This window comes from Erythrolamprus reginae, chromosome 1, assembly GCF_031021105.1.
Source record: "Erythrolamprus reginae isolate rEryReg1 chromosome 1, rEryReg1.hap1, whole genome shotgun sequence".
Classification (NCBI taxonomy): domain Eukaryota; kingdom Metazoa; phylum Chordata; class Lepidosauria; order Squamata; family Dipsadidae; genus Erythrolamprus; species Erythrolamprus reginae.
Window position 1 is genome coordinate 90,426,906 of NC_091950.1, and position 25,616 is coordinate 90,452,521.

At 36.5% G+C, this 25,616-nt stretch overlaps 1 protein-coding gene across 3 annotated transcripts in view; it reads right to left on the reverse strand.

Annotated features, from left to right (window-relative positions):
- Positions 1-25,616, reverse strand: part of SMOC1 (SPARC related modular calcium binding 1) — an 88,317-nt gene that overhangs the window by 23,985 nt on the left and 38,716 nt on the right. For 2 of the 3 annotated variants that reach the window (XM_070758593.1, XM_070758584.1), the window contains exons 2-7: positions 25,110-25,281; positions 24,121-24,233; positions 19,919-20,018; positions 17,748-17,795; positions 1,247-1,336; positions 505-585 (exon numbers count right to left, since the gene is read on the reverse strand). In XM_070758593.1, the coding sequence (XP_070614694.1) occupies positions 505-585; positions 1,247-1,336; positions 17,748-17,795; positions 19,919-20,018; positions 24,121-24,233; positions 25,110-25,281 (604 nt within the window). The remainder of the gene's footprint in view (positions 1-504; positions 586-1,246; positions 1,337-17,747; positions 17,796-19,918; positions 20,019-24,120; positions 24,234-25,109; positions 25,282-25,616) is intronic. The other variant, XM_070758603.1, reaches the window with a different exon arrangement.

Below are 25,616 nucleotides of genomic sequence, written 5' to 3' on the forward strand. Positions count from 1 at the left end.
ATTAATTACACACTCGGAATATTATTTCACAACCTCTTTCCCCCAAGTTCTTTCCCCCTATTCTCTGACCGTCTAAATTTGGCATTTAACCAAGGACTAACTGCTATACCCCTGATACTATCTGAAGAACTATCACTATGCATACTATAGTCCAATAGAATTTCTATTAAATCCTCATCACCACTATCCTCTCCCACATCTCCTAAATCAGGGTAATAGACAGCTTCTATGTCTTCATCTTCTGAATATGACATTTCCACATGCTGAGAGGGAACATTCACAACAGAAGGGGTATCACTAGCTGATGAGAGAAAAATAGCTTGAAATAGATCTATACTAATCTCCTTCATTTTCATTATCAGCAAAATATGTTACAAAGATACATATTGTACATACATGCATACATACATACATACTCAGAAAATTCTATCATCCTCACCAAACACTCCAGTCCACCACTACATATATGCATTCTTTCCATTTCTTTTTTAAAAAGAGCATTACCTGAATTTTTCATACTAGAGCTGTTCAGTTTGGAATCTTTGATGACCAAATGTTTAATCCAAAGTGTAGGGGCTGTAATTTCTGAAACACAAGGATAAGCTTATAATTTGTTTAAAAAATTAGATCATGAAGTACCATGAGACCCAGAAGATAATCATAATAAAAGCATATTAACAAAATACCAATTTATGTAGGTATATAGGGAGGTAAAGCGGTAGGGAGCGCGGTAGATAATCAGAGAGTAAAAAACCCTTTTATTTTCAAATGTTTGTGTGCAAATTTTCCAAAAATGTCCCATTTTCAAGTGCAAGCCTGCTGTTTCATGTATGAAGTAGGCAACCTTGAGAATTTCTGAAAAATTAGGCAATAACTTTTGGTAACTACTTATATACAGACATAATAACTCTCCTTGAAGGAATACTAGTAGGGTACAGCATATTATTCTGGTAAATCTACTTATTCCTGGCTTATGATATACCACCCAAAATATATAGTATATACCACATAAATTGTACAGGAACTATGCCGTACAATATTCATTTTCTTTTGCCATCATGTCACAAAAGCATCTCACCATGATTCCAACCACAAAGAAATAGTGTGCATAAAAAAGCAATTATCTAAAAACACAATTTGTCTTAAAGTAAAATTTAATTCATAGTCATACTTGACATTTTCTTTACAGAACATTACATTTTGGGGACTGCCCAAATAAAAAAAAAACTACTTCAGAAACTCTTACCTTCTCCATCCAAAACTGGTTGTGTTTCCATGGTGGGTGTTGGCTTTGAACCATCATCTGAATTGAGAGTTAAAAAAAATTGAAAAGAAACTACCATTATTGAGGTAAATACTATCTACTCTCCAGTATTGTTGAATAATTTGGGATTTTTACATGGCCCGGCCAAGTCCATCAGAAGAAAACCAGACATACACAGAGACAGAAAAAAAGTACAAATCAGAATATAAAGGCAAAGTAGTTAAAAGATTAGTAAAATAACGAAACACTTATTTAATTTTTTTAAAGTAGCTAATATTCGTACTTATACTTTTATCATCAATGACTTCTGTATTGCTGAAGTATGAAAATCAAGCAGGTTAGGGGTGGATTCTAACTTACCTCGCTGCCATTTATTTTCATCCTATGCCATGTGGGTGCACTGCATGGGCGTATGTGCCCATGCACAGCAGCAAAAAATTTTTTTTAATCCCTCAAATTTGCCAAAAAGATGGTTACACATGCGCAGTGCCAGAAACTCAGCTTCTGCGTATATGCAGAAGGAAAAAAAACCTGGAAAAAAAATCTCCCTCAAAAAATAAATAAAAAAAAAATTTAAAAAAAAAAAGATGGCTGCCTCCAAGGACCAGCACTGACCGATCCAGTTCCATGAGGTCATGGTGATGTCACCAGCTGGTTACTACCATTTCAGGCAAACTGGTGCAAACTGGGAGGAACCCCCCTCTGATGTGGGTGCATTAAGTTTATTTCATATAATTTAGCTCTTCCTATAGACCAGTGTTTCCCAACCTTGGCAACTTGAAGATATCTGGACTTTAACTCCCAGAATTCCCCAGCCCGCAAATGCGGGCTGGGGAATTCTGGGAGTTGAAGTCCAAATATCTTCAATTTGCCAAGGTTGGGAAACACTGCTATAAACCTTAATAAATCATTTTACATGATTTTGTGGATATAGTGACCTCAAAACAAATAATCTCCTCAAATTTCTGGGAATGCAGGGACACAATCCATTCATAAACTCAGTGCACCAAAATGCTGGATTTATGGAAGCTTTCCCATCCTGATAAATAATGGATAGGTGAATTGGAACAAACTGTATTTGACTGCAAAATCCCAGCTCTCTCAGGTATTTTTTATTAGTGTTGTTTGAAGGGTTCTTAATTTTTTAACATTGTCAGCATCAAATTTTCAGAAAAACTTTGGTAATGACCCTGTTTTTTCTAAAGTTTATAATGTACATGATTTGATACTAATATAATTACATATAACGGAAGAGTATCTAAAACATATTGTACACCACCCAGAGCCTCTCTCTGAGAGAGATAGGTGATTAAGAAATAGGAAAAATAAACAAATACATTAAACAAATAGTGTTGTTCCCTTTCTTTGTTAAGAAATGTTTGTAATTCAAACAACATTTAAATTATATTAAAAGTGACTACAGAATGAAGGAATTGCTTACATTAATCTTCAGTTTCTGTCCACAGATGCCTAGAAATAAAGCCATATTAGCTTCTTGTCTTACTTTACAAACACTGGGTCTAGACTGTGAGGTCTCCATTTTACAGATATATCAGCAGTGCAATATTGTCATTGTAGTCATCCATTGCATGTATTTTAATAAACATGGAAGAGATACAATCCCTTTCCCAGGCATTGAAATATCTATTTTATTTCATATAGATGAATGGATGGATAGATCCTTCCATCCATCCATCTGAACTGGCATTTTGGGATATTTGTTACAAGCAAATAAATAAATGCCAGGATACATATTAAATCCTGAAATACAGAAACCTCTATACAAAACCATAACAGAACACTTAATATGCAATGCAGAATTTTCCTGTTTTTGATTGTTAGTATCCAACTTTGAATTTTAGAAGTTTAGTGCACAAAATTACCCACAAAGAAATATCAAGAGCTGGGAAAAGACCACAGTAATAATAATTTTTTTTAATGTACAGAAAGGGTGATTAAAATGTATAAGGTTATGTTATAGTATTGCAGGATTTAATCAGGATGGGTTAAGATTTATATTGTAAAAAACTTGCTTTATTTTGTTGAGTTTTCAAAACTGAATTTTCAGATTTACAGTATTGCAATGTATTTGTGTTGTCACATTCACATCTCTGTGCACATGTAAGGCATGACACATTTTTTTTTCTCCTTGTTGATACTTAGGAGTCAGGACCATGAATTGGGATTTCCCCCAAAAAAAGTAGAGAACTACGGGTGCCTTAGTGCGAATGCTGGCTGGGGAATTCTGGGAGTTGAAGTCCAGATATCTTCAAGTGGCCAAGGTTGGGAAACATTGCCTTAGTGGTCTCTGAGCTTGGTTGGTTTTTTGTGGACATTTCATTACTCAAATTATGTAACATCATCAGTGCTAGGCTAATATGTTGATGTCACTTAGTTTGGCTAATAAACTGTCTGCAAGAAAATAATGAAGCTCAAGGAACACCAAAAACTCCCCTCATTTTAATCCTGAGCTAATATTCACCTTTATTACACCTTAAAGTCAATGCTCTAAAATGGCAATTAGCAATGAGCTCATAACGAGACAATAGAAACACTATGAAACAGAAAGAACAAATGCTATAGATATAGCATTCAAAAGCAAACATACACTGCTCAAAAAAATAAAGGGAACACTTAAAAACCAGAATATAATTTCAAATAAATCAAACTTCTGTGAAATCAAACTGTCCACTTAGGAAGCAATACCATAGAAGTAGAACTCAAAATGACAGTCAATTTCACATGCTTTGTGCAAATGGAATAATTGTGCAAATGAAATATGCAATGAGAACATTTCATTCATTCAGATCTAGGATGTGTTATTTGTGTGTTTCCTTTATTTTTTTGAGCAGTATGCAAAAGCAACTATTCAATGGAAGAATCAGAAGTTATTAAAAAAAGTAGCAAGATGAACAGAGAGCATGAAAGGCCAGTGAATAAGGAATGCCTTCATATAAGGAGATACCACAAGATGCTGGTCTGTAATTTTCAATAGAGATGCCACAGTTGTCTGCCCCAATCCTACCTCCCCTCTATTCAGTCTCTCCCTGAATAGGAGTAAGGGAAGCAGCCACTGTTAAATGCTGAGGATTTATGTCAGACACAAGATCCTGTGATAGGTTGAAATAAATATTGGGGAACCCCTGCAGCTATGAAATTGGATGAAGTTGTGATTTAAACCTTAGAAAAGGAGAAGAACCTGCTACATGGAGCGTGAAAATATGTTCACAGAAGTAGCAAGAAGACATTAACGACAGCATTCATTGTAGTCACTTTGTGAAAATGGCCAGAAGGTTTTTTTTCCAAAATTCTAATTATGCCCAGAGGCCAAAGATGGAGAGTGTAATTATCAATCAAAACATGACATAAATACATTAGAAAACTTCCAGAAATACTTCACGAGAAGAGCCCTCCACTCCTTCACACACAACAGAATACCCTACGCAACCAGATTCGAAATCCTAGGCTTAGAAAGCTTAGAACTACCTTGCCTTAAACATGATCTAAGCATAGCCCATAAAATCATCTGCTACAATGTTCTCCCTGTCAACAAATACTTCAGCTTCACCCACAACAATACACAAGCACATAACAGATACAAACTCAAAGTAAATCGCTCCAAACTCAGCTGTAGAAAATATGACTTCAGCAACCGAGTTGTTAATGCATGGAACTCACTACCGGACTCCGTTGTTTCATCACCAAACCCCCAAAACTTTACCCTTCGACTATCCACTGTTCATCTCACCTAATTCCTAAGATGTCAGTAAGGGGCGTGCGTAAGTGCACCGTGTGCCTACTTTCCCTGTCCTAATGCTTCATTCCATTATTAGTACCAATATCATGCATATAAACATAGTTATATCTTTGTATACTACCAATATGTACTTGACTGACTAGATAGATAGATAGATAGATAGATAGATAGATAGATAGATAGATAGATGATAGATAGATAGATAGATATAAATATAATAATAAGGATAGATAGATAGATAGATAGATAGATAGATAGATAGATAGATAGACATCCAATTTTTGAAATATAATGTAAATTGTATCTGCTTCTTACAAACACTGTCAGTGAAAACTGAGGCAACATGGTGTAAGAACCATCCGCCAAGCAACAAAGTCTTTCTAGAATACATTAGCCCACCCTCCCTTTCCCTCACCCTCCTCAGAGCTCCCTTGCAGGTGCACTGATATGAACGAAGTGAACTGGGAATATTCTTCATGCTTCAAAGGCTTAGTAATTCAGCATGGTGAGTGTGTGTTTGCAACAGACAGTACAATTCTTTGGTGTGTAAGAAAGGCTGTTTCATGCACAGGCAGCTGGAAGTCCCTTCGACCCCTGATGACACAATTCAAAGCCTCTTCTGTTTGGCTTTTTGATTTCTGATTGACATATTCACTGCTGGCTGGAGATAAATGCCATTGGAAGGATAATGTTGATCCGCTCCAACTATTCTGATGAAGGACTTTCTTCTTCTTCTTTTGAATAATAAACAAAACAAAAATGGTGTGCTTAAGTGTTTGAATAGAACTCAAAACAGAGAAGCAGCATAGTGGCTTTTAAAGAGGCTCGCAAGTCACTTGAAGTGTTAATTGTCTGGGTGTACAATGAGTTTATTCTGACTGCAGACAAAGCACTCTCTTTCTCAGATACAAATTCTTTAAAAGGGATATATTAGAAGGACCAATAGCTTCTGGTTTTCTTCTTACAGATGCATCTTCTTCTTACAAACATCATTTGGGCATTGCTTTGAAAATCTTGACTCCTAAAAACGTGGGTACAAGTGCCATGGCATTGAAGTTCAGTTGCCAAACTTTACTTATTAGTTTGAACTATGGAGAAATTCAGCTAACAGTGTGTTTAAAAATGATAATCACAACTGACAGCCATGCGGATCATACATGGAAGTAAATGATTACATATTTATTCCCAAATTACATAGGAATTACATACAGGTAATCCTTAATTTACAACCAGTCATTTAATGATCATTCAAAGTTACAATACTGAAAAAAGGTGACCTATGACCTGTTCTTACGCTTAAGACTGTTGAAGCATCCCCACAGTCACATGATCAAACTTGGGGCACCTGCAACTTGCATGTATTTACCATAGCCGTATGATGGGTTTAAGACCAGTTGTGGTCGTAAGTCAAGGACAACTTGTATCCAATTATAAGTTACGGAGATACCGTATGAAATCTACTGTAAAGCTTAGAATGGCATAGATTGTATATGTAAGATAATACATTGTCAGTTACATTCCATAGTCCTCTGGCTTTTTTACATTACGTTCTCCATTTGCTAATGCTCTTCTATTAAAGTTTGTTCTTTATTTTCTCATTTATACTGTGAGGCATCCTATCCCATTTAGCAATTTTAGATTTGAAACAAAGTTTAAGATTAGCATTTGGGGGATTTTTCTCAAACCATATGCAATTTTTATTTGCAATTTTGCTAAAGCTGCAAACAAATCTATGCATTTTTTACATAATTTCCTTGTGAAAATAATCTTATTTTTTAGGTTTGCAAAGCGCATTGCAAAGGTGGATTGTTTGTATATGTTAAAAATAAATGAACAAATCCCTATACAGTCTGGTTTTCTGAACAAAAAGGCATAATGGTGGTTAGAACTATGTCTTGATTTCTAAATATACATAATTACAATATGCATAATACAATATGAATAATTACAATATGCAAATACAATATGCATAATTTTGCATAATTTGCCTCTTTCCCCTCTCCACCCCCTCCAATCCCCAAGATCAAGGGTGAAATCCGGCAGGTTCTAACAGGTTCTGGAGAACCAGTAGCAGAAGATTGGAGTAGTTCAGAGAACCGGCAGCAGAAATTTGAATAGTTCAGAGAACCGGTAGCGAAAAGTTTGAGTAGTTTGGAGAACCGGCAAATACCATCTCTGGCTGGTCCCAGAGTGGGGTGGAAATGGGGATTTTGCAGTATCCTTCCCCTGCCGCCCCCACCAAGCCATATGCCGACCAAGTCACACCATGGCCACCAAGCCACACCCACAGAACCAGTAGTAAAAAAAATTGGATTTCACCACTGCCCAAGATGGCATATCCGCACTGTGTGATTAAAGTGATTAAAGGATGCTGGCAAGGATTGTAAAGCTAATATGCAATCACTGTCTTCTGAGATAGAAACAATGAGAAAAACAGGCAAAGGGAAGATTGCTTCACTAGCAAAGCATAGCAGATCACTTCACTGGTTAGCACCTTGTTAGGGCTGAAAAAAGGCTTCTAAATCCCAGAAGCCCAGCTCATTGTCGGCGGAAGTAGCAATGAAATAAACAGGCAAAAGAAAGATCACTTAGCTAGCAAAGCAGAGAAGATTGCTTCACTTCTTAGCACCTCATTAGGGCTGAATAAAAGCTTAGTAAAAACTACATTCAGAGTATAAGGCGCACCCAAATCTTCAGCCTCTCTTGGGGGGGGGGGTGCGTCTTATATTCCAAAAAGTACACAAAGTGTGTTTTGCCTCATTTTTTTATCTTTCTTGCCTCGATTGTTAAGTGAATCACTGCAGTTGATAAGTTAGTAACCTGTTTGTATCTGCCTTCTCCATTGATTTTGCTTGTTAGAAGGTCACAAAAGGTGGTCATATGACCTTGAAACACAACACTGGTCATTAATATGAGCTGGTTGCCAAGCATCTCAATTTTGATCAAAGGACCATGGGGCTGAGGCAAATTTCATAACTGTGAAGAATGGTCCCCTTATCTCAGTGCCTTTTAAACTTTGAACGGTCACTAAATGAATGGTTGTAAGTTGAGGACTACCTTTACAGAACACAGTAAACATTTGCTTTATTATAAATAATTTGCATATTATTTATATCGCTCTATATTGCAATTTCATTTAGGGATGTGCAGGATTTTCCTGCACACTACAAATAATGCTATGGCTTTATCAGATGTCCTCAGTCCCTTTTTTTTTCTCAATAAAAATATACTATTAACAATGAGAAGTGCATATTGGATCTATAAGCAAAGGGTTCTTTGATTTAAAACATTCAGAGAGAGAATAGAAAAAACAGATTAAATGATTTTCTGATTTAAAGGAAAATATTTGTAATATACCTGAACTTAAGAATAAAAACAATTGGAATATACTCACATAACCTAAACAACTGTCTACAATTTTCACTTTTCCCCCCAAAAGATAATTTAAACTTTCCCGAAGTTAAGCTCTCAGAATCCATGGAACAATATGCATAGCTCACACCTTCCAAGCAAATAAAAAGCAATTTCTGGCACAAAATATAAAACCTAGCCAAATGTGTGAAATATAAACCCAGCCACTTCAGTTTATAAATCATGGTTTATGGTTTACCATGCTATAAAAACCCAACCAACCATTTGGATTACACTCAATGGGACACACTAAAAAAAAACAAAAAAACCCTGTAAAATTAATGAAATGCACAAACCCAGACACAGTACTTGGAAGCAAGAGATGCCAAGATCTGAATAACTTTCACATTTAGCTAGAACTCATTTAAAGATATTTCCATCCAAGTGTGTTAGTTTATTTATTACATTTTATTTAACAGATTTATATATCTGACTAATGCCCACCATATGAAATATAACCATGGACAGTTCACAAACAACAATAAAAATTGTAAAAAAAAAAAAAACCATAAAGCAGCAACACCACAGAAAATGCTTATGGCCCCTATCGTATTCCCCACATCTAGGCTCCAGTTCTTCTCAGTTCTTCCCAACATCTAGGCTCCAGTTTCCTATCGCCTCAATGTTTGGGGGGGGGGGGCTAGGGCTTTAGGGTTTTTCAAAAGGCTAGAAACCCTGTCGGATCTTGTGGAGAGGGTGTTCCAAAGAGTAGGGTTAGTTACCAGGAAGACACACTATCTAGAACAGCAGTGAGTTGCTCCCGGTTTGGACTAGTTCTTAGAACCGGTAGCAGTGGCAGGAAGCTCCGCCCACTCAACCAGGACGCTTTAGGGCAAACACATTGCATGCAAACCGGTGGCAATTCAAAACCTACTACTGAACTAGATCCCATTAAATAGCAACATTTGAAGGAAGGGATTTGAAACACATCTATTCTATCAGACCTAGTGAGTAGGTAGGAGAAATGATCCTGCAGAGTCTGGACTGGACTGGACTAGATTACACTAGACTACACTATACTTGACTAGACCAGACCAGACTAGACTATAGACTAGATGCAAAAAATACGACTTCAGCAACAGAGTAATCAACTCCTGGAATGCACTACCTGATTCTGTGGTTTCTACTCCTAATCCCAAAACCTTTAACCTTAGATTATCTACAATTGACCTCTCCCCCTTTCTAAGAGGTCTGTAAGGGGTGTGCATAAGCACACCACTGTGCCTACCGTCCCTGTCCTATTGTTTTCTTTTGTTATTTTTTATCATTACTTATCTAATGTTTTATTTGTACAAATTACCACCCTATAACTGTTTGAATGAATGAATGAATGAATGAATGAATGAATGAATGAATGAATGAATGATTAAATAAATATAGATTAGACTAGACAAGGACTAGACTAGAATTCTTTATTGGCCAAGTGTGATTGGATGCACAAGGAATTTGTCTTTGGTGTATATGCTCTCAGTATACATGAGGAGAATAAAATACATTCAAGATACAAAACTTTGGGATAGTCAACGTTACTAATAAGCTATCAAATCATATTAGGAAACAAATAAAAACAATATAAATTGAAAGATTACAAGCAATATGGTTATACTAATAAGTGGGAAGAGATAGATACTAATAAGGAAGAGAAGAATAACAGTAATACAGTCTTAGATAACCTAGCTTTGTGCAAATAGGGCTTTAAAAGTCCTAACTTAGTGCCTTGAATCACACCCAGAAGGAAACTATAAGCCAATCAAGCTCACAGAGCATTGGTATAACTTTGGCAAACCTTAAAGCACCCAGAATTCTGTGTGTCACAGCATTTTAAATCAGATGTACTGTAATTTACAGAGGGCCTTCAAAAGCAGTCCCATTTTCTACAAAATATCCAGCCAGGAAATGACCAGAGCATGAGCTCCTATGATCAAGAATGGTTTAAGAATGGTCACACAAGAAGAATCTGTGCCCACTTGATCCTTGAGCAGGAGTCAAGAGCATAGTTCCCTCTAAGCTGAGCAGTGAGCAATCGCTCACTTAAAAATCATCATCAACTCAGAGTTTTCCAAACCTGCCAGAAGCCGAGAGGGAAATTTTATTATTATTTCTGTGCCGCCCAGTCCCAAAGGGACTGCCGCTCAGACACTATACTTTTCCGCCCACCCCCCAAAAAATTAGAGGGAACACTGGTCAAGAGTCCAGGAGGACCCCAACAGGCTGCATTACCAGCTCTGTCTGGGGGACTAACCATGCCAGCAAGAGTAAGAAATGATACCTCACCAAGACTCAAGAGCCACGCCATCTTGCTAGGGGTGAATTGAAACTGATTTCTCCCCATCAACGCCTTACAGGCCTTTGAGCTATTACCAAGGCAGTGTCACTTGGTTGTCAAGAAGTGGAGATGCATAGCAGGTTGTTTGCTGATGATACTGCACCCCATGCTGTTGGATGACCTCTCCAAACATTCTCATGTAGATGATATGGATCGTTTAAAAAAGGAGAGATGAAAGACCTAAGCCATGAGGCACCCCACTCTACAAGGGCCAAAGATTCAACCGCTCAACCTCTCACATCCCACTAACATCAGCTAGATTGAACCTGTCACAGAGGAAGGAAGGAAATCACTGTAAAACAGGGTCCAATCTTCCAGATTTGGCCTGTTCTAAAGCTAGGTTAATCTTCAGAGAGTATCCAACACTTCTTTTTTTAAAAAAAAAACCAAATTGGCTCTTTTTTTCCTACCCAGCATATTCTAACACACACACACACACACCATTTCTTATTTGCAGTTGAGACAGAAACATAACTAGCTTTAATTAGTTGATGCACTAGTCTATGAAAGTCCTGAGTCCTTCGGGATTGGGCGGCAAAGAAGTCGAATAAATAAATATGAAAGCAGAGATCAAATATAAGCAAGAGGAAGACTGCCTGCTGCATGTGAGTGGAAAATATTTAAATGTTTTGCTGCCAGTGCAACAAATTCTCTCTTTCCTGTGAAAACTATGGCTTACAAAGGTAAACGTGAATAAACCTTGCTTTATGTAAGCAAACTTGATTAGGACAGGACAACTTTTCCTGTTTTTAAAAAAAATCTTATATAGTATTTATTTGTTCTTCCTCTCTTTCTCTTTCTCTCTCTCTCTCTCTCTCTCTCTCTCTTTCTCCCTCCCTCCCTCCCTGCCTCCCAATATTAAAGCCTCTGCATTAAACCTCTTCACATCTTCAAGGCCTCGGGTTGCAGAATGGGGGCAGAGCTACAGATCAATGGCCATTTGAAATTCGACCATATGTCTGAAGACCCACAGCTGCATGTGTTAATTACCACACGTGCCCCCTGTAAAGCGGTCTGTTCAACAGGAAAAGAAAAACATAGGAGAAAAAAGGCTGTTCCAGGGGATTAAATAAATAGTCCAAATTTTTGGCCTAATTCCTCCCAGACACAATCAGCCTTCCTTCAACCACCTGCATGGTCAGAAGCCATAATACCCCCCTTTATATCTCCAGTTGTATTCAATGAACCCAGGGTGAAACATCGCAAAGTGTACTTTTGCTTCTCTATTCTTTCCTCCTCACCCCTCTACCCTCCCTCACAGATACCCACTTATTTCTTTCTGCTGGATCACTGTCACGGTAGGTAGGTAGGGAGGTAGGGAGGGAGGGAGAGAGAGAGAGAGAGATGGGATAGATAGATAGAGAGAGAGAGAGAGATGATAGACAGATGGACAGATGATAGATAGATAGATAGATAGATAGATAGATAGATAGATAGATAGATAGATAGATAGACAGATGATAGATAGATGATAGATAGATAGATAGATAGATGATAGATAGATAGATAGATAGATGATAGATAGATAGATAGATAGATAGATAGATAGATAGATAGATGATTGATAGATAGATAGATAGATAGATAGATAGATAGATAGATAGATGATAGATAGATAGATAGATAGATAGATAGATAGATTTATATATTAATCCCCCCCCCGTGTGTGTGTGTGTGTGTGTGTGTGTTTCTTTTCCAGACTCAAAGCTAGAAAGCACAAATCTGCAGATTTTCCATTTTATTTCTTTTTAAACATAAATTAAAACACATTCAGGTCTGTGCCAATTGTCACAGCTGTTTATGCAGTTATTCATTTAATTTAACATGAATTCCAAGACAAAGATAACACATTTTTCTGTTCTGCTTTCAGTACCCATTCCAACTCATTTAACAGGAAGAAAAAGAACGATCTTGCATTGGCGCTGATATTCTACAGGGGCAGGAATTATTACATCACATTCCAGGTTTAATAAACAAATCTATCTGGGGGGAAACAACTCTCCAGATGCAGTCAAACTTAATTCAGTCATTCTGGACTTTTTGGAATTTGCTAACCATTGAGGAATGCTACATTCCATTGAATTAACAGAGAATGATTGAACATCTGAAGTGTGCATCTGTTTTCCCTCAAAAAATTTTAAAATTCTGAAAACGTTTTGCCAGTTTTGATATTTACAAAATTTCTGAAAAACAAAATGTGATCTACCTTGCTGTAGACAGCATGAGAGGAAAAATGACTTCTACAGATTGCCCACAGAAAAGCATGAAGTTGCTGATTATATTTTGAATACTTTAGAATCAACGGTGTATACTAATAAAGATTGAAGTTTATAAATCAACAACTAACAGCACTTCAATCAAAGACTACAGAAATAAGATGGGAACTAGCAATAGATACAGATTGGAGAGACATTGTTTTCACCTTTGCTCATGATTAAGCAATAAATATAACCACACCAGAACATTTTTTTAAATAATATAAATAATAAATACACTGGTAAAAGATAGGATTAAATTTAGATTAAGGAAAGAACATATCTGATCTGTCAAGTCAGAATGTTATTATTTACTTATTGCACCTCCTCTTAGGTGTGATGTACAAAATAATTGTGCACCAATGAAGACATTAGAAAAACAGTTCTAGTGTCAGCAGCACATACAGCTTCCAGGTCACTGAAATAATAGCATATCAAAGGGATTAGAGCAACCATTTTTTTCAAATTATTAATATAAAAGTAATAAGAGGTAAGAGCATCTTAGCCTAGGAAATATAAAAGAATTGGTAAACAATTTCAGATATGTCTAAGCTTTTTTTTGTAGTAACATCTTTAAATCAAGGAAACCAACTCTCACGGTATCAAAAGTGTTTAGTTTCTGTTTATTGGCTCATGGGCTAGGGATCATCAACTTCTTAAGACTGGAAATTCTTATATGATGGTCAAGCTCTCCTAAAACCACAAGATTTTAAAAGATGCAAATATTGGGAGGGGTTGTTTTGTGAGCTTAATCCTGGACCAGTGTTTCAAACACACAGTACCATGTTGGCACTATGTGACATTTCACAACTTTTTTCCTTTCACTAAACTGGGGTTGGCGTGGCCAGCATGTGACACATCCACCCCATAGGCTGCAAGTTTGTCATCCCTGTCCTAGACCAAGCCATTTATTTAAACCAAGTTATCTCAGAATATTGTATTCTCCTATAGAAACATAGAAACATAGAAGACTGACGGCAGAAAAAGACCTCATGGTCCATCTAGTCTGCCCTTATACTATTTCCTGTATTTTATCTTACAATGGATATATGTTTATCCCAGGCATGTTTAAATTCAGTTACTGTGGATTTACCAACCATGTCTGCTGGAAGTTTGTTCCAAGGATCTACTACTCTTTCAGTGGAATAATATTTCCTCACGTTGCTTTTGATCTTTCCCCCAACTAACTTCAGATTGTGTCCCCTTGTTCTTGTGTTCACTTTCCTATTAAAAAGACTTCCCTCCTGAACCATATTTAACCCTTTAACATATTTAAATGTTTCGATCATGTCCCCCCTTTTCCTTCTGTCCTCCAGACTATACAGATTGAGTTCATGAAGTCTTTCCTGATACGTTTTATGCTTAAGACCTTCCACCATTCTTGTAGCCCGTCTTTGGACCCGTTCAATTTTGTCAATATCTTTTTGTAGGTGAGGTTCTCCAGAACTGAACACAGTATTCCTATATATTAATATGAAAAGCAACCCACTGTGCTGTCATGGTTAAGGCTTTGGACTGGCACCAGAAAAGGCCACCCTCTTGTCCACTCTTAACCATGAAAATTTACCATATAACGTTGGCCCAGTTACTCTTTGTCAGCCCAACCTACTTTGCGTGGTTCTTATATTAAAACTTAAAGATAATACTAAGAACATTGACATGAGTTCCAGAATTAAAAATAAATAAATAAATATTGCAGCTATATTACCAAAGTGAAATAAATGAAATAAAATATGGGAGCTGATTTGTTTCACAAATGTGAAATATAGAAAGAAGAATGAAAATGAAACACTCAACACTCAAAAGTTCAAAGCAAGTCAGCAGGCTGGGAAGGAAAACTAACATTTAGAGCTAACTAGAAAATTGCTGTATTTCAACATATTTAACTCTCAACAAGAATTAGGAACTTAAAGATAATGTTAAAAATTATCTGGGAAATATTACATGTACCATTGTGGCAGGCTTACTAAAGAGGTGGAGGAGGAAAGGTCTCATCCAACCAGTCCCAAATTGATAAAGAAACTAAGCAAGAGCATGTAAGGCAGAAAACTTCAAATTGAAATATATGTTTTAATAAGCTGGAAGGCTGCTCTCTTTTCAGTAACGAGACAAAGACAAAAGGTAGATTAAGGAACAGTAGAGATGAAGTGGGGGCGGGAACACTAACAACTTACTTTCAGGCAAACAAATGGGAAAGTTCAGTGAAAGGGCAGTACCAAAAAAAAAAACCCCAACTCATGAAAACACACATAAAAATACTGTCAAGTTTCAGTCAATTCACCGTTCAGCACATGGCAGAAAAAAGCTGAGCTGTTCTGCTTTGCATCAATTACATATGGGAGGATTAAAGGTCAGAAGTGGTTTAATCCAAGACTTCAGATGAATGAGCGAGAGATTCTTTATAAACCCCAATTGTTACTCTCACTTCCAAGGTGAGAGACACTAAAAACCAGAGTTGAACGAATTATGCTGCTGAAGCAAGCTATTGCATTTCTTTTCTTTTCTTTTCTTTTTAGTCTCCTCTCCACCTTTCCCATGGTGAAACGGCAGAAGATTCCATTTGAGAATCCCTGTGTTTCTTTCTCTTTTCCTCCCAGCTTGACAGCACAATATCATTACAAAGGGAAGGAAGGTTTGCAAGGAAGATAAGAAATAAATTTCTCTCTATTATCGTCTTCAATAAAATGATTAAAGTAATTTTATTATTATTTTTCGCTTTGCATAATTCCGGATAAAAATGTGGCAGGAATTTTAATTTAATTTAATTAATTCATTGGCCGCCCCAATCCTTCCGGACTCTGGGCAGCATACAACATATAAAACAGTATAAAAACAATTTATACTGAAATGAAATAAGAACCCCCTTTGCAACATGTTTTTATGAGACAAAACTTCCAGCAATAATGAATGGCATGGAATGTAGTGCAGTGATAATAAACAGGGCATAGGGAAAACCCCATTTTCATTCCCTAACATTTGGTTGCCACTATATACAAAATGGTACCCAAGGATATACTGATTATCAAATGACTGCTATATAGCCGTAAAGTCTTTTTGGTAACTCTTACCTGAATGCTGATCTCGCTGACATCATTTTTCATCAATCAGTGGTGTAAACTAAGGGAGGATTAGTACAAAAAGCCACATTCTACTTGTCTGGATTGTAGTGGCTAAAACCATTAAAACCTCATGTCTGAAAGCATTAAAACAATAGTTCTCATTGTAAACATTGGATAGCATTCAGGATAGCTGGGAATGTTGAAAACTGTAGTCCAAATACATATGGCTGAAAATGGCTTTGACAAACAAAATTTGCCTTGCTGGATGAGACCACTGTTTCAATTGATCAGAAACTTTATTTCCAACACTGATCCGCCAAACAGCCTTTTAAAAGTTCGTGTTTCTAGATGACAGTACTGCTTATGGATAATAATTATCATATAATAACCAACATATATTTATGTAGAATGTCAGCTGACATCCACCAGAAGCCATTTTCAGTAATTACAACCGAGTAGCTAAGTTTTACTTACATATTATGTAAGAAATTTGTATATCTGACTATGTCCAGGAACTCTGGATAGCTGCAATTCTTTGATAAGGATAGGTCATAGTAATATGCAATCTATGTAGAAAATTTCAAAATTCCAAACTGTGTATTTTTTCTAAAACACATTTCATAATTCTGGAAGATAAGTATCAATTATAAATCTCATAACTACATTAATGAAACATATCCTCCTTAGCATTGTTCATTTTGGAAAAAGCTGAAAATTTGTATGATTTCTGAGTCAGCTCTTAAAAGGCTTATAAAAATGCTGAAATAAATATGTTTATTTAGCCTTTACAACTAAACTAAATGGGAATTGTTTTAATATTCCACAATAGAAATATGGAAAATATAATACAAAACTACATGCAGAAATGATTTTCTATATTTGAAAGATTTGACTAAACATTTTATGCTATTTATCTTCAAATAAAATAGAGAATGTATGGTTTATATCAAGTATTATGTTGCCTTGTAAAGAATTATTCTTGGGAAATGAAAGAACAATGGCATGTTAGAGCAGCATTTGGATTCACTTGATTATTCTTCTGCTGAAATGGGAAAAAAAACACCTCCAAATCAAAGATGCCACTATTTCAGAAAGAAACGTCATAAAATCTAAACTTTGGACAGCAACTGTGCCTTGTATAAGGTTTATGTTAATCATTCAAGTTGTTCAATCATTTTAAAATATTAGATGTCCTCAAGGTGAGCATGCTTATCTTCAAATTTCTGCCCAAATTCTTATTTTTAAGTAATACTTTAAGATGTAGCATTAATGTCCAGGAAAGCAGCACAGAAGTTGAAATTTATTGCAATGGCATCTTTGATTACACTTTATGTTCTCCTAGAACAGGGGTGTCAGACTCATTTTCATTGAATGCTGCATTGGGGGCCACATCAGGGTTGTGTTTGATCTTGGGGAGGCGGGGGGACCATGGCCAGGGTGGGTGCGGCCAGCTCAAAGTCACTTGTGTCAGGGACACCTGGGGGGCCCAAGCGCTGGCAGAGGCTGTTTCCGGGCAGAAAACATGGGGGTGTTTTCCCCAGTCCAGATCTAAGTACCCCATAGATTGGATCCATCCTTGAGTTTGACACTGTCCTAGAAAGTTTGAACATGGGACAGATGATAAATGAGAAAGACTTCAAAACCTCACCTCATTGTAACATAGAACTTTACTCACCTTTTCTTCCAGAATTACCCTGTCCTAAAGGCCGGTCGGTGACTGAGCCTTAAATGAAAAGCAAGTATATTAGTATATGAACAAAACATTCATTGCTATCATCCAAACTACAGTCCAATCTATAGGCAAGCTTCAAAGCACTATGCCAATAGTAGTGGCTAGACAACTGGATCCAAGCCATCATCAAATCCCTACATTTATTGCTTTGCCTGCCAGTTTTGTATTAGGTCTGTCTTTCTGCTGGTTTAAATTTGAAATAAACTTATGAATTACAAGGACAAAAAAAAGGGCAATCAGGAAAATTGGTGATGTCACCAACCTGATAAACAGCATGTCCAATGAACCATGGTAATTTGATGATTGATCAGAACCATAATTAATATTAAAACTGACACTGTAGAGCAGAGGTGTCAAACTGGATTTATTTGAGGGCCAGATCAGTATTGTACGGTAATTCTACTCCATGGCCAGCTGGGGTGGATGAGACGGACTCTTCCTATAGCACCCTGCTGGCCAAAAAGCAATTTTGGCTGCCAGAGGCACCATGAGCTGGTCCTTTGCTATTTCCAGAGCCCCACGGCCCTGACTTAAGCACCCCGTGGGCCAGATCCAGCCCACGGGCCTTGAGTTTGACACCTCTGCTGTAGAGCCAATGGATATTTTTACCATCCACGTGCAACAGAAATGGACAGCGTAGCATAAATTTAAGAGTTGTGCTATCCAGTTCAACCTAAAACAGACTTATAGAACTTGTCACTTTGAAATTACCAGAAACTTTTTTCCCCAGACATGGTAGGAATTTAAATTATTTCATTCTTAAGGATTTCTGTTAAACAATAAGTAACAATATACCATTTATTTATTAAAAAAACCACACTACTCAAACAGACCAAGAAACTATTTTTATTATCAATATACACTGCTCAAAAAAATAAAGGAAACACTCAAATAACACAGCCTAGATCTAAATGAATGAAATATTCTCATTGAATATTCTGTACAAATATTCTCACTGAATGTTCTGTACAATGTGGTGACAACAATGTTGAATGTGCTGACAACAAAATGAAATTGATTGTCAATTATTGTTGCTTCCTAAGTGGACGGTTTGATTTCACAGACGTTTTATTTACTTGGTTTATATTCTGTTGTTTATGTGTTCTCTTTATTTTTTGAGCAGTATATGTTTGGCAGTACGGTAGTTCTTGACTTATGACTAGTCACTTAACAACCATTTGAAGATACAACAGACTTTACTGCACTTACAACCCATCCTCAAAGTTATATCTGCCACTCCACACACACATACAGTCACATGATCAAATTTTGGTTGCTTGGCAACCAGCTCACTGGCTGCAGTATCCCATGGTCACATGTTTGCCTTTTCCAACTTTTTTACCATTTTCCAGTAAAGAAATGACAAATAAGGTCCACCGGACAAGCTGGATTCTAAGTTACAACCATCTTGTTTAATTAATGACCCTGATAACTACTTTAACAACTGTTATAAAAATGGTTGAAAAATCAAGTCCAATCACATGGTGACTCAACTTAAAACTGTAAAAACTTACAACCAAAAGTCTGGGTTAATTTATGATCATAAATCAAGGATCACCTATAGCTCCAATTGATATCTCTTTTTTTAAAAAAAAATATTAAGACAAAACAAGACACCCACATACACATAAGAAAACGACAAACATACAACAAAATATAGGAGCTATTACTGCTCTGCTCTTATCAGAAGTTTCCGCAGAAAAACCTTTGCAAATCATATCATACTAAGAAATATACTTTTACAATTTTTTAGCTATTTACTTCTATATAATATATTTAGTTATTCCTTAATCTTCTGTTCAACCAATCACAAACCTTATCCCAGACTTTATAATATTCAGTTTCCTCTTATCCCTTCAACCTCCTCGTCATCATATCCATCTCAGCGCACTCAATTATTTTTTTAATTCTCTCTTCTTCTTTTGGGATTTCTACATCTTTCTTCCAATTGATATCTCTTGACTAGCAATGTTTCAGCCACAAGATGGACAACCACAATGTGCAGAGTACAGTTTGAACTGTTGAGCTGTGTTAATTGAGTTCTAAAGATTATAAATGCAAAGTGCTTATTTCTTTCAAAATTATGCAAACCCTTTTTTCTCTGCTTTTAATACCTGAACATACAGGAGTTTTGTTCTGTACAGAAGAACCGCTGATAGGCTTGCCATCTGGAGTGACACACCAGCAATATCCAGTATAGGTATGGCACTGGACCTGTTTGAGAAAATAGATAGTTTTGCAATATGCCTCTGGCTCACTATTAACGCAATAACTTTCATCTCTTTAAAAATACATTTTCAGAAATAAGGAAATGTATTTCATGCATATTAGTTTAACCATTTGTTATGTTGCATAGCATGCAATAACACCAACTCAGGAAGCTTAAACTGCCCAAGGAGCTGCTGATACAGTTCTACAGAAGAATTATTGAGTCTGTCATCTGCACCTCTATAACTGTCTGGTTTGTTTCTGCAACCTAACAAGACAGACACAGACTTCAGAGGATAAAACAGAAAAGGATAAAACAGAGGATAAAACAGAAATTGCAGGGAAAAAACAGTACTGCCAATCTGCCTTCCATTGAAGATATGTATAATGCACAAGTCAAAAAGAGAGCCATGAAAATATTTACTGACCCCACTCATCCTGGACATATATTGTTTCAGCTCCTATCCTCAAAACGATATTATAGAGCACTGCACACCAGACAACTAGACACAAGAATAGTTTTTTCCCGAATGCCATCACTCTGCTAAACAAATAATTCCCTCTACACTGTCAAACTATTTACTAAGTCTGCACTACTATTACTACTAGTTTTTTCTCATCATTCCTATCACCCATTTCCTCCAACTTATGACTGTATGACTGTAACTTGTTGCTTGTATCCTTAAGATTTTTTTATTAATATTGATTGTTTCCTCATTGCTTATTTGGCCACCATGACAATCATTAATTCAATTCAATTCAATTCAATTTATTAGATTTGTATGCCGCCCCTCTCTGAAGACTCGGGGCTGCTCACAACAACAAATTAAGTGTTGTACCTCATGATTCTTGACAAATGTATATTTTTCTTTTATGTACACTGAGAGCATATGCACCAAAGACAAATTCCTTGTGTGTCCAATCACACTTGGCCAATAAAGAATTCTACTCTATCGATTCTATTCTATCACCCATCTCCTCCCACTTATGACTGTATGACTATAACTTGTTGCATGTATCCTTACAATTTATATCAATATTGATTGTTTCCTGATTGCTTATTTGTACCCTATGACAATCATTATGTGTTGTACCTCATGATGCTTGGCAAATGTATCTTTTCTTTTATGTACACTGAGAGCATATGCACCAAAGGCAAATTCCTTGTGTGTCCAATCAAACTTGGCCAATAAAGAATTATATTCTAGTCTATTCTATGAAATATTTATAGTTCAAACATTAATATTATTTCAAGAAAACGGTACCACTCTTAATAATTTTACAGGAAACCAGAAACCCTAATTTCTGCTCTTTTTTATATTACTGTCAGACATTACCTTCCAATTTTACCCACCAATACTTAGTGGATGCATTTCCACATAACCACAACACGCATAAACATCCTACTAAAGACTTGTCTGCTGCATTTTTATGTTGTAATAAGCTTGGTTATATTTTCTTGCTCAGTGTGCTGCTTGAACCCAGTTTATTTTATTTTATTTTATTTTATTTTATTTTATTTTATTTTATTTTATTTATTTACTTACTTACTTACTTACTTACTTACTTACTTACTTACTTACTTACTTACTTACTTATTTATTTATTAGATTTGTATGCCGCCCCTCTCCGAAGACTCGGGGCGGCTAATAATAATAAAGTTGCAGAAATAATAAGTGGTGATGTCCTGAAAATCCCCTTTTAGCTACATTTCTGCAAATGAAAGCAAGTTCTTAGAATGAGTAAAAATAGATTTAATTTTTCGAGCTTTCGGACTCATGCTGAAGCCCATCCTCAGGGAACTCTCTCTAGCAGAGTGTGTGCTTTGGCCTATTATGTGTGTGGTGTTTATATGGTGCCTGTTGTGTGTGGCCTTTTAGCTGTTACTGTATTTTTCAGAGTATAAGACGCATCTTAGTTTTGGGGAAGAAAACAAGGAAAAAAGGCCTCTGCCTCCCAGCAGTTTGCCAAACAGCACAGATGCTATAAACTTTTCATTTTCATTTATTCATTTTCATTTATTCATTTGTCCAATACATAAATACATAGGAAGAAAATAGACATGTGATAATATAAAAGAGGGTGAAGGTGAACTTAGAGGAGAGGATATATGAAAGGAAGAGAATATATAAGATAGGTGAAAGAAAGGAACGACAATTGGACAGGGGACGAAAGGCACACCAGTGCACTTATGTACGCCCCTTACTGGCCTCTTAGGAACCTGGAGAGGTCAATCGTGGAGAGTCTAAGGGAGAAGTGTTCTGGGTTAGGGGTTGACACAATTGAGTCCGGTAGTGAGTTCCAAGCTTCGATAACTCGATTGTTGAAATCGTATTTTTTAAAATCAAAGAATTGGAGAAATGTACATTATGGCAGTATATTAATTCCAGAAAGTTTTCTTAAATGTAATCACACTAACTCCTCCCAATTATTTAAATAAGTCTATTCTAAACATGACTAAGTGAGGGTTTAACTCAGCTGCCTTATCTTAATACTAAAACAGGACACTGTTACATTTCCAATGATACTTTTACAGATTTGATGTGGCTTTCTGGAAGTATTCTCTGCTATTTAAAAGAAGACCCAATAGCACTGGGCCACTTCAGATCAAGTGTTTATTTTAAAAAGATTCTTCGTTTTATTAAGTTAAAAATAAAGCAGTCTTTAAAAAATAAAACTACTAATTTGAACATTCTATAGGCATTTATAACTATAGACTTACCTCCTTGCAGCAAAAAAACAGTCAGTTTCGGCACAATCTGATCCCTCCAGCAATTTGCCTCCCTGCAGCTTTTCATTTTAACAGGTGGGCTTGTCAGCAACTTCAATCAATCAGCTGAGTATTGGGAGGCCGATAATCAGTGGTTTGTGCTAAGCAGGCTCTGCTGCTGTTTGCTGCAAGGAGGTAAATTGCTAGCAGGCAAAGGCCAAAAGCAGGGGGTGGATGGGTGGGGCTACATTCAGTGTATAAGATGCACCCAAGTTTTCACCCTCTTTTGGGGAGTAAAAAGGTGCATCTTATACTCCAAAAGTTATGGTAATTTGAGTGTTAATAGCAAGCTTCTGCCTAATAAACTAAGGCAGAAACTTGTCTAACCAAGAATGTGATATAAGCAGTACAATACAGTGAAATATGCACAGATTGTATATTGGAGAAACAAAACAAACACTTTACTAACGCATGGCACAACATGCCCAACACAACAAGATTCAGCAGTATATCTGCTTTTGAAAGACAAAGGTCATTCTTAAAAATAGCAAAGTCCACATTCTGGACAGAGAGGACTGCTGGTTTGAAAGAGGGGCCAAAGAGGCAATCTACATTAAGATTAATAGTCCTCTCTCAACATAAGGGGAGGGATATGATACCACCTATCTCCTGTTTACAACACAATCCCTTGAGCAGTTTCAAGAAGGTTCCACACCCATTTGCATTATTCAGGGGGGACAGATAGATCTTTGTGTGCCTTAATGAGTCTCAGAAAAAGTGCCAATGACCAGATGATTGCAAAGAATATATATCTTTTCATCCTCCACTATTCAGTCAGCATTGAAGAAGCTTCTTGGATAAGAAGTGAAACATCTTCAGTTGCCTTTTAAAAAAGCACCTTTGGGACACGTAGCTCTTCCCCAATGCGCTATGTCAGAGGTCTCCAACCTTGGCAACTTTATGAGGCGTGGACTTCAACTCCCAGAATTTCTCAACCATCATAGATCTGTGCTATGTTATACAAACCTGCTGTAATTATGAGAGTTTGTATCTAGTTCCCAATTACTCAGCACATACAGGGAGGCAAGGAAGGAGGGAGGGAGGCAGGGAAGAAGGCATTGTGAACTTTCCTTTTCAAAACTCGCAAACACTTCCTGAGTCTTTAGAGCCTCAAATTTTCTGGCCCAATTACCACCCATCCGTCTTAGTTATTTGTATAGTCTATCAGGTACCTTCACAAAATATGTGCTCATGTACAGGTAACAGTACAAAATATAAATGTCAGACACTGCTTCAACCACAATTGTTTATGGATTAAGACATTTTCCACAATTTATTACATTTGTTAAGTGTGTAAGAGAAAGTATGAAAGTTTGAAAATAGTAATAAAAATCTTACTTGGGTAAATGATCCATCCTCATGACACTCTGGAACGAAGACTGCTTCTTGTGGCTTCTTCACTTGATCCAGTGCTTGGGCTCTTTCTAATCTGCATTTGCTCTGACCAGCATCTATGGAAACAATCCATCCAGAATTTAAATAAAGATAAGCAATATATCAAAAGCAAGGCCTGCTTTTTCAAACAAAAGTTCATAAGTTTATCAATTTAGGGAAGTGTTCTTATGTATAGGCCCTATATTTTTCTAACAGATTCCAAATAAAATAAGTGCAAAAGAAAAACTTAAACAATTCTGCTTTGCTGAACAATTATATACAGATATTTTTAATTATTAACCCATCGGCATGTAAAAAAATCAGAGATTATAACAGTAGACTTAGGTCCCAAAGGTGCTTTTTTCAAAATGCAACTCAAAAAGAATGCACACAACCATCAGTCTCCAAGGAATATAAATTCTTCCATTCACCACTATCCACCTTTTTAAATGTTGAGTTAAATCTTGGTCCATGACCATAAAAGGTATTTCAGGAGTGGTCCATGATGAAGAAAAAATTGAGTTCTAAACTATTCAGGTGTCCTTCACCTCTCAAACTTAACGTTTCCAGAAAATAACATGTGACAAATTCTACCAATTGGAAGACTAAAAGATTAAGAATGGTATCTTAATTCCCAAAGTTTATTATGATCATCATGATGCTCTGATCTTACATCATTAATTTGATTTGAAAATGACAGCTGTTTCTGTGGCAAATTAATTTGCAGCCATCAAAATAAGCCTCATCTTCTGCCAATCATTTTTAAATCTTTACTCTCTATTAACATACCCAGCCCTTTCATTCGCCAAAGATGACTGAATGATTCTTTTTAGGCAAACACATATTTCCAATTTATCTATCTAGCTTAAACAGCATCAAATTGAGTTATGAAAAATTACACTCAATACTTCCGTGCCAGATGAAGAGAAATGCTTGTTTTTTTACTTCCTTACCTTTACATCTGCCTCTATGTGCCACATTCAGATTGGAATCCTTGCACTTTGCTCTCTGATAATCACACATGGATTCATAGGTCCTGCCATCGGAAGCGCAGAGAGGCTTGGAAGCAGATCTGGAGCACTGAAGGTTACATTGAGGGTCTTGGTCGTGGTCACTTATTAAAAACTAAAGACAGCAGAATAGGGGGGAAATGTAATTTTTAAAAAATAATCTATAGATTTTTTTTTTAAAGTACAGTGAATTTGAATGCATTGTATGTTATACAGTGGTACCTCTACCTAAGAACGCCTCTATTTAAGAACTTTTCCAGATAAGAACCGGGTGTTCAAGATTGTTTTGCCTCTTCTTAGGAACCATTTTCTACTTAAGAACCCAAGTCTGGAAAAATTTCTCAGGAAATTTGAGAGTAGCACGAAGGCCCGACCAGTTTCCTGTCATTTTTTTTAAAGCCTTAAAGTTTTGGATTTTTTTTTTCCCCTCACCTCACCTTCTTCCTTTGG